Below are 12220 nucleotides of genomic sequence, written 5' to 3'. Positions count from 1 at the left end.
TGATGGCGACCGATCCTCGGCTTTCTCCCACTCCTGTTTTGGCGGTGACCGATTCTCGGCCGTCTGACGACCATGCCTCAACGGTGACTGATCTCTGCCTTCCTCCCACTCCTTCTTCAACAGTGACCAATCCTTGGCCGCCTGACGACTGATCCTTAGCCGCCTGACGACCACGCCTCAGCGGTAACCGATCCAAGGCCATGTGACGACCTCATCACGACGGCGACCGATTCTTGGCCACCTGATGACCATGCCTCGGTGGTGACTGATCTACGGCCGCTTCCCGCTCCTCCTCGAGGATGTCCACCCGAGTCGATCTGTGTGGACTCTGGGTTTTGGCGTCCTGGCCAACCTCCTGACCTGCTCGGCCAGACTGCTTGCTTTTGGTGGCCTGGACCACCACCAGACAGACTGGGGTGGGGGTGGGGGTTTGTGCACTCACCTGGTCATTTTTGTTGTTGTTCTGTCACGTCTGGGATCCCCACCTTGTGTGTGTGTGTGTGTGTGGGTGGGGGGGGGGGGGGCTCTTTCAGGGGCATGGCCAAGCCACTGGCCTGCGCGGTACTGCCTGTGAGGGGCATGGCAAAACCACTGCCCTGGGCGGTACAGCCTCTGAAAGCTGTCACGCAGCTGCTTTGAATTGGACACTAATTAGACCAGGCATTTAAGTTTTTAATGTGTCATCGGCATTTTCCATTTAGTGGAATTGCATTACTGCATATTGGGTTTTTCCGCTATTTTGCGTAAGTTGTAAGTCTTTTGTAGAGCATCCATTTGTCACAGCGTATCTGTGCCTTCATAGTCTTGTAACATTTTTGTTCATGTTTTCAAATTTTGCCTCATAGTCAATGCACCTTGTTTCATCTTTTTGGACCTTGCCTCTAACCTCTCATATTTGTGCCTCTGCCTGTTTTGGTGGAAATATGTCAAGAAGTCCATTTAAATTCAAGAAATTGATTTGATGAACAATAACTTTCTTGACAATCATGGCTATGAAGGGGCGGTTTGAGAATGGTTTATAGATTGTTAACATAGAAGCGTCCAATGTTCTTTTTCACGAGGCTTCATGGGAGCTACTTTAAGAACTTTAGAAAACTCGCCTGACTGAAGTGAGAAAATGATTGGTCACTGCAAATCAGCTAGCACAGATTTTGCAATAGTTTTGAAATAATCAGACCCTATTGTGTCAAGACGGCTTGTTCATGTTTTCAGCTGCTGAACCATTTTCTCTACAGTTTCTTTGTCAACTGCATCAAATTTTGACATGGTGATAACAGTTTTTACTGGGTGGCTACAGATGTACCATAATTTAGCATTTTGCTGTTTCGTGCTTATATTTAACCTGATGAATTATATCTGTTCACTAAAAAAGTGAACAAATTCATTGAATTTATCTGCTTTCAGGAATTCTGGAACTTCTGGGTTAGTGAGCTTCTCTCTCACACCAAAGAGTGTGCAAGTATTGTCAAAGTTCTTACTGATGATTTCAGAAAAGTGTTGCCGTTTAGCCCTAACGAACTCTTGACTAAAATTAAAGACCTTGTCTGTATAGGTCATCGTCAATTGAGAGTTTTGTTTTTCTACGCTTCCATTTTGGTTCCCCACACTTTCATTTTGAGGTCTTTACCGTCATAGAGTTGTTCCCCGGAGTTCAAGTTTACATCAAGAATGTCTTAGTTTTAATAGGCTTGACAGGATTAATGATATTTGAGATTTTTTTTTAGGTGAGTTTTTCCAGACGTTCATCAATTGTCTCTGCATTCAGAGTTTGGGATACACCTGTGGTCTTCATGAACCGAGTGGTGGTACTGTCAATTACTGTATGCATTTTTTTTTCAATAGACATAGACATAGTTTGAACTTTTGGGGAATCTATAATTCAAACAACACACAAAAATGGTTAGAAATAGCCATACTCTTAATGTCAACTGAGAGGACATCAGCATCCTTAGATGACCAGGTCTAAAATGTGACCTGGAGTGTGGGTTGGACTCTTCATATCTTGCGAGTGGCCAAATGTAACCAGGATTACGGAGAGTTCTTTATGAGATTTTTTTTCACGTTATCAACATGAATGTTAAAGTCTGCCATTATGACAAAATAGTTGAGTCTGTCCAGATAACTGACAGCAGTTTTGTAAAATCCTCCATAAATTTCCCATTGTATCTTGGAGGTGTATAAATTATTCAAAATATAACCTTTCGTTCATCTTTAATTAAAAACAAAAACAGTGACTCAAAAGAGCTAAAAATCACCCACCATTGTTTCTTGTTACCTATATATATATATGGCAGAACACACCAGTAAGGTTGAGGCCAGCCCAAAACTTTCTGGACCGGGAGGTTGTCTCGTTCTTTTCGGAGAATACTAGAGACTGGAATTCGTCATTCGAAAATCAAAGGACTGTTTCATTAAAATAAAGAGGATTGAGCATTTTTTAAATAAATAAATAATCATCATCATCATCATAATCCACCTGAGAGATGACAAAATTTGTAGAAATTAAAGAGCCACTGTCGTGAAATGGATGATTTTTAGTATGATATTAATGAAAAAACGGCAGCCAATATGAGCCCATGCGTTTTTTTCACCAAAAAAAACATGATTTTGATGCATACAGCTTTTTGTAACTCCCACCATGAAAATCCTCTCGAGGGATTTGTTTTCGAGAAGAAGCAGGAAATGACGTAAAGGACAGAAGCGCCCCCAAGTGGACTCATTTGTTTCCATTTGTTTTACCTCCGGGAAGGTAGCTGATTGTTCCTTCGTGTTAGCCAAAATGCTGGTTCATTGCATTGCTGGACATTACTTGAACACTTGGGAGAATCGGTTTACCCTTCATAAGTTTGCAAGAGATCCGGTTCTTCCTGAAAAATGGATTGCACGGCTGCAGAGGACGAGCGCTACGGAGGTTCCAAATGACAGGTAGGTGTGTATACAGCTCCAAAAAAAAAAACAATAGTTTGGGGCGGACCACGTAATTGGTTTCTCATAATGAAACAAAAATTCCGCGTACAAAATATGTGGATGTGCGCATCGGACAGTGTCGGGCTGCTGCGTCGCTTCGCCAGCGAAGGCTGCGCTTCGGGTTTGCGGACGGTGGTGGCTTTGAAGAACCCAGCCCACAATGCCTCACTCAGCCGTGTGCGCTCAGTAAAGCGCCCCAGCTCGGCGGTGTTGTTGATCACATACTGCGGCGTCTATGAACAACCCCCTAAAGCAGCACGGCTCGGGTCCATTATAAGCCGAAAATGAGCCACACCAGCTGAGGCGCCGCAGCTTCGATGAAGGCTGCGCATCGGGCTTGTGGACGGCGGCGGCTCTGAAGAATGCAGCCGAAAAAGCCTCGCTCAGCCTCGACCGGGGACAACGCAGTAAAGCACTCCGGCTCAACGGTGTTGTTCATTGCGTACTGGAGTAGCTCTGAGCAACCCCCTAAAGCAGATCGGCTCGGCTCTGCCTCACTCAGCTACGTGCAACGACAACGCAGTAAAGTGCCCCAGCTCGAGGGTGTTGTTCATCGCGTACTGCGGCGGCTATGAATAACCCCGAAAGCAGCACGGCTCGGCCACCTCGGCGCCAAAAATGAGCCACACTGGCCGGCTGCGATGAGCCGCGATGGCTCATCTCCGCCGCAGAAGTGAATCAAACGGGCAGGTGGTTTGGCCGTGATCACATATTATCTGAATATGGCTCGAAACAATAGTGTAATATTCCCCCGGTAACTTCACTCGGTTGTGTGGTGTTCTCCTTTTCAAAAACAGCTTCCGTGTCAGAAGGGGCGTGTTCTTTTCCCATAGTAGGGTGCACAGCGTGATTTCATTGGTGGATCTGGGGGTGATGTCACGGACAGAGGATTCAGCCAATATGGCGACCACTTGGATGTCATAGAATGACACTCCAACTAACCCATTTGTACCACCACCTTACCATAAAGCCATGAAAGCTTTAAATAAATTCAGGCTCCAGTATTGAATGTAATTGCGGGCCAGCTCGAAGTAGACGTAGACGATCAAACGTCTCTCACTCGTGCACAACTGACATGAATATGGTCGCGGAAACTTTGACTGCTAGAGTGACCGACGCCATTACAGAATTAGAAGCCAGATTGGAAAAAGTGCCCAACTTGAGAGCTGACCCATTCACACGTTTGACTCAGCTAGGACTGTAGAAGGCAGAATTAAACAGACACCAAGAGTTTCCATAAAATATCAGAAATCAACTTAAGACAACCGCTACTGAACATGAAGATAGAGCGAACGCTGAAGCGGAAAAACAAGACCGCGCCCTTAGCGCTGAACAAGAAGCAGCACGACTGAAAAGAGAACAGGGAGTTGCTGTCTGCACTGCGGAACACGCAGCTGGTTTGTATGTTGCTCAGTGTGTTGCTCAGTTACAATCAATTACCAGACTTAAAGTCTCATGTTAAGAATCTTTCAGGTGCCTACCCTGACTCCTGAAGGTCCTGAAGTCTCAAAGGAATCTTCCAAAGGTCCAGCTTTTCCTCCTCATCGGCGTGTGACTCGTTCCCAAATGTTGCAGGCTCCCATGTTAGCCAAAGTTGAAACGGCTACTGGTAACTCCGGTATGTTTTACAAATCTTTCTCTCCCACTGATGTGAGCGTGTTGCTGCAGAAACTTCCACCCATGCAATTTGGTGGTTCCAATTGGCTTCAAGCAGTGCAGAGAGCGGTTACGGGACAAACGTTAACAGCAGGTGACATCCGTGTTATCCTTACACAATCATGTCCGCTTTCGCAGTTGAATACTCTGATGCAAATTTCAGAATTTTCTTCTCTCCCCAATCATCAGGCTCTTACATGAGAAAATTATTTGACCATGTCTACAGCGTTAGATACTTTATTTCGAATTCCCGAGTGTGTCATTTCAGATCTGGTGTTTGCTCCCAAAGCCGGTGAGGAGGCCGCGGCTTTTCTTGACCGAGCCCTCACTGACTCTGAAAACAGGACACGCCCAAACAACCTGTGCTTTTCTTTCGCAAGTGTTCAGAACAGCAATTTTGAATGGCGTTCCCAAGTCTGTGGCGCAGGCCATGGAGGCCACTCCAGACCGTCCTGGTGCTGAGGTTGACTGGTGGTAAACATCATTTGAGGAGACATGCTAAAGAAAAAGAGTCTAAGGTTGACGAACACAAAACTACAGAAACACAAGTTGCCATGTTACAGTTAAAAAATCTAAAAAGCAGGAAGAAGCCACTCTTGCTCTGATTTCATCTCCCTCTGTCGGTTCCAAGTGCATGATGTATCAAGCAGGTTCATTCATGGGTTGAGGTATGCGCCTGGTGGCTGTAACATGTGCTTCACTTGTGGATGGCCTGATCATTGAGCCTGGGAGTGCAGACAGCGACCTCAAGCATCTGAATGGAGCACGTGGCTACAATCGAGGAGGTTACAACCAACCCAAGAGAGGCAAACCAACAGTCACAGACTCTTTTGCATTCTTTTGTATTTGCACCTAACTGTTCAGTCAATCTTTTGGTCAGAGATCTCCTCATTGCCACATTGCCCTCTCATCAAATCCACCCCTGATGGACTCATCCTGAAATTTCCGGATGGTAACACCTACTGCTGCTCGGCTGCCTCTGCCTCCGGTGCCACCTCCCAATTCCCACTTGTTGAACATCGCCCTGTGGGATGTGCCATCTACTGGGCAAGAGTGGACATTGAGTTTAGTGGTTGGCTCGAAGCTGAACACTTTTGGACTCTCTGGTCATCTTGGGTGAGCAACCTCAGATCATATGATATGGTAACAGATTGTATGCATTGCAATCTGTACTATGACAGATCATGAGATGAGATGCATAGTAAGGCATTTCAGGAGATTGAAAACAACATATGGAAATTGAACATGGGTGATTTATTTGCAGGCAAACCAGGTGTCACCTTTTCGGTGTTCCTGACTCTTGAACAACTCAAATGGTACATGATGGCGGATCCCCCAGATCCTTCTATGCCTCCTTGTCACCCACGTCTCCTTGAAGGTCTTGCCTCAGCACACATGTTTTTTTTTCGTTTGTTTGTATGTATGTGCCCTGCAATTGGATGGTAACCAGATGAAGGTGTACCCCATATCTCACCCAAAGATACTTGGGATAGGCTACAGCACACGTCACCCCAGTGATGATCAGTGGAACGGAAGATGAATGAATGAATAAATGACCTTTTTGCTCTATTTTCTTTGTGCTATATATCTAGCAAACTTTCTGTTCCTTGGAATTACAGGGAAGGACAATGGCTTATTGCCATAAACTTCTGACTTATTCTGAAGAAAATTGTTTGTTGTTTGATTTGAAGCCGCGACCTCGCACACATCAGAATTGGAAATATGATGTGTCATGGTTGGAAGGGCCCTTTGCATCTTAGTGGATGTTGGTTTCAGGCGGGGGGCAATCTAATAAAGTCACATCTAATAAAGCATTTCAGCTAGATAATAGTCAGTTCTAGGATTGGATTTGCCCCAATGCGGGTGGGGAGGGGTGTAGGAGATTCCAAGTTGTACCTCATTTCATTTTTCATTCATTACTCAGATTGTTCGAGTGATATTTGTGATTTCTTCTGTTCCTCGTGTTGTTTTATCTCATCTTACTTTGATTGTCTAGATACATCTGGAATCGCTTTGTGTGCCATTCGTCCTTCAGCCACATAAACAAGGCCAGTGTTGTCCCTTTGTGCTGCTGAATGACACAATCAAAAATGATGGCAGCCAATAACTTAACCACTTGTTTAATGAGACAGAAACCATACGCCATGCCAAGATGTATGTGATCCCCAAAAATGTATAAATTGTCAATAAAGGTTACTGATACTGCAGTACACACTTCTTCTTCTTCTTCTTCTTCTTTTCCTTTCGGCTTGTCCCGTTAGGGGTCGCCACAGCGTGTCATCTTTTGCCATCTTAGCCTATCTCCTGCATCTTCCTCTCTAACCCCAACTGCCCTCATGTCTTCCCTCACCACATCCATAAACCTTCTCTTTGGTCTTCCTCTCGCTCTTTTGCCTGGGAGCTCCATCCTCAGCATCCTTCTACCAATATACTCACTCTCTCGCCTCTGAACATGTCCAAACCATCGAAGTCTGCTCTCTCGAATCTTGTCTCCAAAACATCCAGCTTTGGCTGTCCCTCTAATGAGCTCATTTCTAATCCTATCCAACCTGGTCACTCCGAGCGAGAACCTCAACATCTTCATTTCTGCCACCTCCAGTTCTGCTTCCTGTTGTTTCTTCAGTGCCACCGTCTCTAATCCGTACATCATGGCCGGGCCTCACCACTGTTTTGTAAACTTTGCCCTTCATCCTAGCAGACACTCTTCTGTCACATAACACACCAGACACCTTTCGCCAGCTGTTCCAACCTGCTTGGACCCGTTTCTTCACTTCCTTACCACACTCACCATTGCTCTGGATTGTTAACCCCAAATATTTGAAGTCGTCCACCCTCGCTATCTCTTCTCCCTGTAGCCTCACTCTTCCCCCTCTACTTTTCTCATTCACGCACATATATTCTGTTTTACTTCGGCTAATCTTCATTCCTCTCCTTTCCGGTGCATGTCTCCATCTTTCTAATTGTTCCTCTGCATGCTCCCTGCTTTCACTGCATATCACAATATCATCTGCGAACATCATGGTCCAAGGGGATTCCAGTCTAACCTCATCTGTCAGCCTATCCATTACCACTGCAAACAGGAAGGGGCTCAGAGCTGATCCCTGATGCAGTCCCACCTCCACCTTAAAAGTCCTCTGTCACACCTAAGGCACACCTCACCATTGTTCTGCTGCCATCATACATGTCCTGTACTATTTTAACATACTTCTCTGCCACACCAGACTTATGCATGCAGTACCACAGTTCCTCTCTTGGTACTCTGTCATAGGCTTTCTCTAGATCCACAAAGACACAATGTAGCTCCTTCTGACCTTCTCTGTACTTTTCCACGAGCATCCTCAAGGCAAATAATGCATCTGTGGTACTCTTTCTAGGCATGAAACCATACTGTTGCTCGCAGATACTTACTTCTGTCCTGAGTCTAGCCTCCACTAGTCTTTCCCATAACTTCATTGTGTGGCTCATCAACTTTATTCCTCTATAGTTCCCACAGCTCTGAACATCCCCTTTGTTCTTAAAAATGGGAACTAGAACACTTTTCCTCCATTCTTCAGGCATCTTTTCGCCCGCTAGTATTCTGTTGAATAAGTTGGTCAAAAACTCCACAGCCATCTCTCCAAATTGCTTCCATACCTCTACCGGTATGTCATCAGGACCAACTGCCTTTCCATTTTTCATCCTTTGTAGTGCCTTTCTGACTTCCCCCTTAGTAATCATTTCCACTTCCTGGTCCTTCACTCTTGCCTCTTCAACTCTTCCTTCTCTCTCATTTTCTTCATTCATCAACTTCTCAAAGTATTCTTTCCATCTATTTAGCACACTACCGGCACCAGTCAACACATTTCCATCTCTATCCTTAATCACCCTAACCTACTGTACATCCTTCCCATCTCTATCCCTCTGTCTGGCCAACCTGTAGAGATCCTTTTCTCCTTCTTTCGTGTCCAACCTGGTGTACATGTCTTCATATGCCTCTTGTTTAGCCTTTGCCACCTCTACCTTTGCCCTACGTCGCATCTCGATGTACTCCTTTCGCCTCTCCTCAGTCCTCTCAGTATCCCACTTCTTCTTCGCTAATCTCTTTCCTTGTATGACTCCCTGTATTATGGGGTTCCACCACCAAGTCTCCTTCTCCCCTTTCCTACCAGATGACACACCAGGTACTCTCCTGCCTGTCTCTCTGATCACCTTGGCTGTCGTCGTCCAGTCTTCCGGGAGCTTCGGTTGTCCATCGAGAGCCTGTCTCACCTCTTTCCGGAAGGCCGCACAACATTCTTCCTTTCTCAGCTTCCACCACATGGTTCTCTGCTCTACCTTTGTCTTCTTAATCTTCCTACCCACCACCAGAATCATCCTACATGCTACCATCCTATGCTGTCGAGCTACACTCTCCCCTACCACTACTTTACAGTCAGTAACCTCCTTCAGATTACATCGTCTGCACAAAATATAATCTACCTGCGTGGTTTTACCTCCGCTCTTGTAGGTCACTATATGTTCCTCCCTCTTCTGGAAATAAGTGTTCACTACAGCCATCTCCATCCTTTTTGCAAAGTCCACCACCATCTGCCCTTCAAAGTTCCTTTCATGGATGCCGTACTTACCCATCACTTCTTCATCGCCCCTGTTTCCTTTACCAATATGTCCATTACAATCTGCACCAATCACAACTCTCTCGCTGTCTGGGATGCTCAGAACTACTTCATCTAGTTCCTTCCAGAATTTCTCTTTCAACTCTAGGTCACATCCTACCTGTGGTGCATAGCCGCTAACCACATTATACATAACACCCTCAATTTCAAATTTTAGTCTCATCACTCGATCTGATACTCTTTTCACCTCCAAGACATTCTTAGCCAGCTCTTCCTTTAAAATAACCCCTACTCCATTTCTCTTCCCATCTACTCCGTGGTAGAATAATTTAAACCCTGCTCCCAAACTTCTAGCCTTACTACCTTTCCACCTGCTCTCTTGGATGCACAGAATATCAACCTTTCTCCTAATCATCATGTCAACCAACTCCTGTGCTTTTCCTGTCATAGTCCCAACATTCAAAGTCCCTACACTCAGTTGTAGGCTCTGTGCATTCCTCTTTTTCTTCTGACGCTGGATCCGGTTTCCTCCTCTTCTTTGTCTTCGACCCACAGTAGCTGAATTTCCACCGACGCCCTGCAGGTTAGCAGTGCCGGGGGCGGGCGTTGCTAACCCGGGCCACGACCGATCCGGTATGGGATTCTTTAGATGAACGCTCATATTTGTTTGGCACAGTTTTTACGCCGGATGCCCTTCCTGACGCAACCCTCTGCATTTATCCGGGCTTGGGACCGGCCTACAGATTGCACGGGTTTGTGCCCCCATAGGGCTGCATTGCAGTACACACTTCTTAAAGCCACTTATTTAATTTTAAAAGCATGCTGAAACCATTCATCTCCTAATTGCATCATTGGGAAAGGTCCACCTATAAAAACCTCATCATCCAATTGTACTTTTTTTTAGGAGCTCGATGAAATTTCTTTTCAGTACTTCTGATTCCCGCTTGAAAACATCCAGAGCTGTTGTTGGGATGATGACCAATTAGACAGTTGGGTGCTCATGAGTGAGCTCCATGATTTATGTACAGATATCAGATGCCAAATCATGGTTTCATACCTTTCAGTGGCGTGGTGACTGAGCATTCATTGCCAGGGTCTTGTAAAAATGTTCAGATTCCTTGGTAATCTGCTGATGTTCTTTCTTCTCTTTTGGATGCCGTTCCATATCTTTAAGCTTTGTTCCCAGTAAATTTCAGGGAGAACTGGTGAATGATCCCTGATAGCTTCCACAGTCCACATCTGTCCTCTTTGTGGAGCTAAGTGACTATCCGTTAGCATGGTACTGCTCACCATTTTGAGACATCAGTAGAGTGGTTTAATTCACCGACTGTCCATTTACTTAGATTTTAGGGTTAGGGTTTTTGTTTCTAAGACCATCGTCTTCTGGAGCAGTTTGTGATACTCTAAAGTAGAGAATTATGTCATCTTGTTACTGGAGTGTGCTACGTTCACGCGATGGTGAGGGAATACAGAGAATCCTGGAATATGGCAATGACTGACTACATCTGGAAAAAGTACAGTCTCACAGTTTTAAAAATATCTAAGAATCACTGCTTGTAATTTCTTCGGAAGCAGAAAAACAAGGTTGTCAGCAAGAGAAATGTAAACAGAGGTGAAACAAGCAGTGATTGCAAAAAAGCGTCTCCTGTTACATTGCTATTCAGGCATACAGAAAAAGTTGATCATCATTCAATTCTTCTCAACACCCTATGATATCAAGTGAATAACCATTGTTCATGACATAAAGTAACATCGATGCACACTCTTTTATGACATACAAATACAAATGCACTGCGTTATTTCAGGCAATCTTACTTTTTGGGAGGAACCTGGCCCACATTTACCCGGACACAGATGACTTTACGAGTCTGCATCCCTACTGAGCACGCGGAATCATCTCCATGTGTGTGACCCACAGACATATTGTTGGCTGGGATGGAGGTGTCCTCTATACACTGTCCCCATGGTCCAGTCTGCCAGTGGTAGACAGTGCAGGGGTTGTCATTGCAGCTCCTCACCTCCTGCAGGGCACTGATATTGGGACATGGAATTCCACCTATTAAAAGGACATGTAATGGTGTAGATATCAGTGATGTTTTTGTACTTGCAAGTTCATTATACTTTACAATTGCTCATTTGATACCTAAACTGTCATGATCATGGAGCTCTATTAATCAATGTCAGTCTTCTATTAATGGTCATCCAGGACAAACATAACCTCAACCATAAAATATTTTCTTGCCCTGTGTGATTTTGGTTGTAGTATTTACTGATTAAATTCCTGCCTTATTTATTGTACTTACTTATGGTAGAATATCCTTTTGCATTATCATTCCTGTAAACATGTCACTGGAGTAACATGCAATAATTTGTGCTGTATAATTCTGTATCACTTAATCCATACATCCATTTTCTGTACCACTTATCCAACTGAGGTGGCCAATGTCATCTGAGGGCACATCTGGCTCCTGTCATCACTGGGACATTTTAATAGTAAATTGGAGAAATATGTGGCATTCAACAATCAACTGTAAGGCAAATTATCCCAATATGTAATTATTTCACTTGCCACAATTTATATCCAGCTGCCAAACAGATATCAACAAGCTGATATTCAACAATACTCTCCAAAAATATTGGAACCATTGATTGCACCACAGAAAGCACCGTCACACAACAAATACAGAATACAGAATGGAATACATCCATCCATTTTTTTTTGCTGCTGATCCTCACGAGGGTCGCAGGGAGTGCTGGAGCCTATCTCAGCTGTCAACGGGCAGGAGGCGGGGTACACCCTGAACTGATTGCCAGCCAATTGCAGGGCACATTTAGACAAACAGCCGCACTTGCAATCACACCCAGGAGCAGTTTAGAGTGTCCAATTAATGTTGCATGTTTTTGGGATGTGGGAGGAAACTGGAGTGCCCGGAGGAAACCCACACAGGCATGGGGAGAACATGCAAACTCCACACAGGCGGGTCTGGGATTGAACCCGGGGCCTA

General features: G+C 44.9%; 1 protein-coding gene across 1 annotated transcript in view; it reads right to left on the bottom strand.

The window, feature by feature from the left end:
* The window catches only part of thsd7aa (thrombospondin, type I, domain containing 7Aa), a 140950-nt gene that overhangs the window by 82416 nt on the left and 46314 nt on the right, over window positions 1-12220 (bottom strand). Inside the window, exon 8 of the mRNA XM_061837720.1 lies at window positions 11031-11271. Within this exon, the coding sequence (XP_061693704.1) occupies window positions 11031-11271 (241 nt within the window). The remainder of the gene's footprint in view (window positions 1-11030; window positions 11272-12220) is intronic.

The sequence above is a fragment of the Syngnathoides biaculeatus genome, chromosome 1 (genome assembly GCF_019802595.1).
Source record: "Syngnathoides biaculeatus isolate LvHL_M chromosome 1, ASM1980259v1, whole genome shotgun sequence".
NCBI lineage: Eukaryota > Metazoa > Chordata > Actinopteri > Syngnathiformes > Syngnathidae > Syngnathoides > Syngnathoides biaculeatus.
This window is presented reverse-complemented; position numbering and strand designations above follow the sequence as displayed.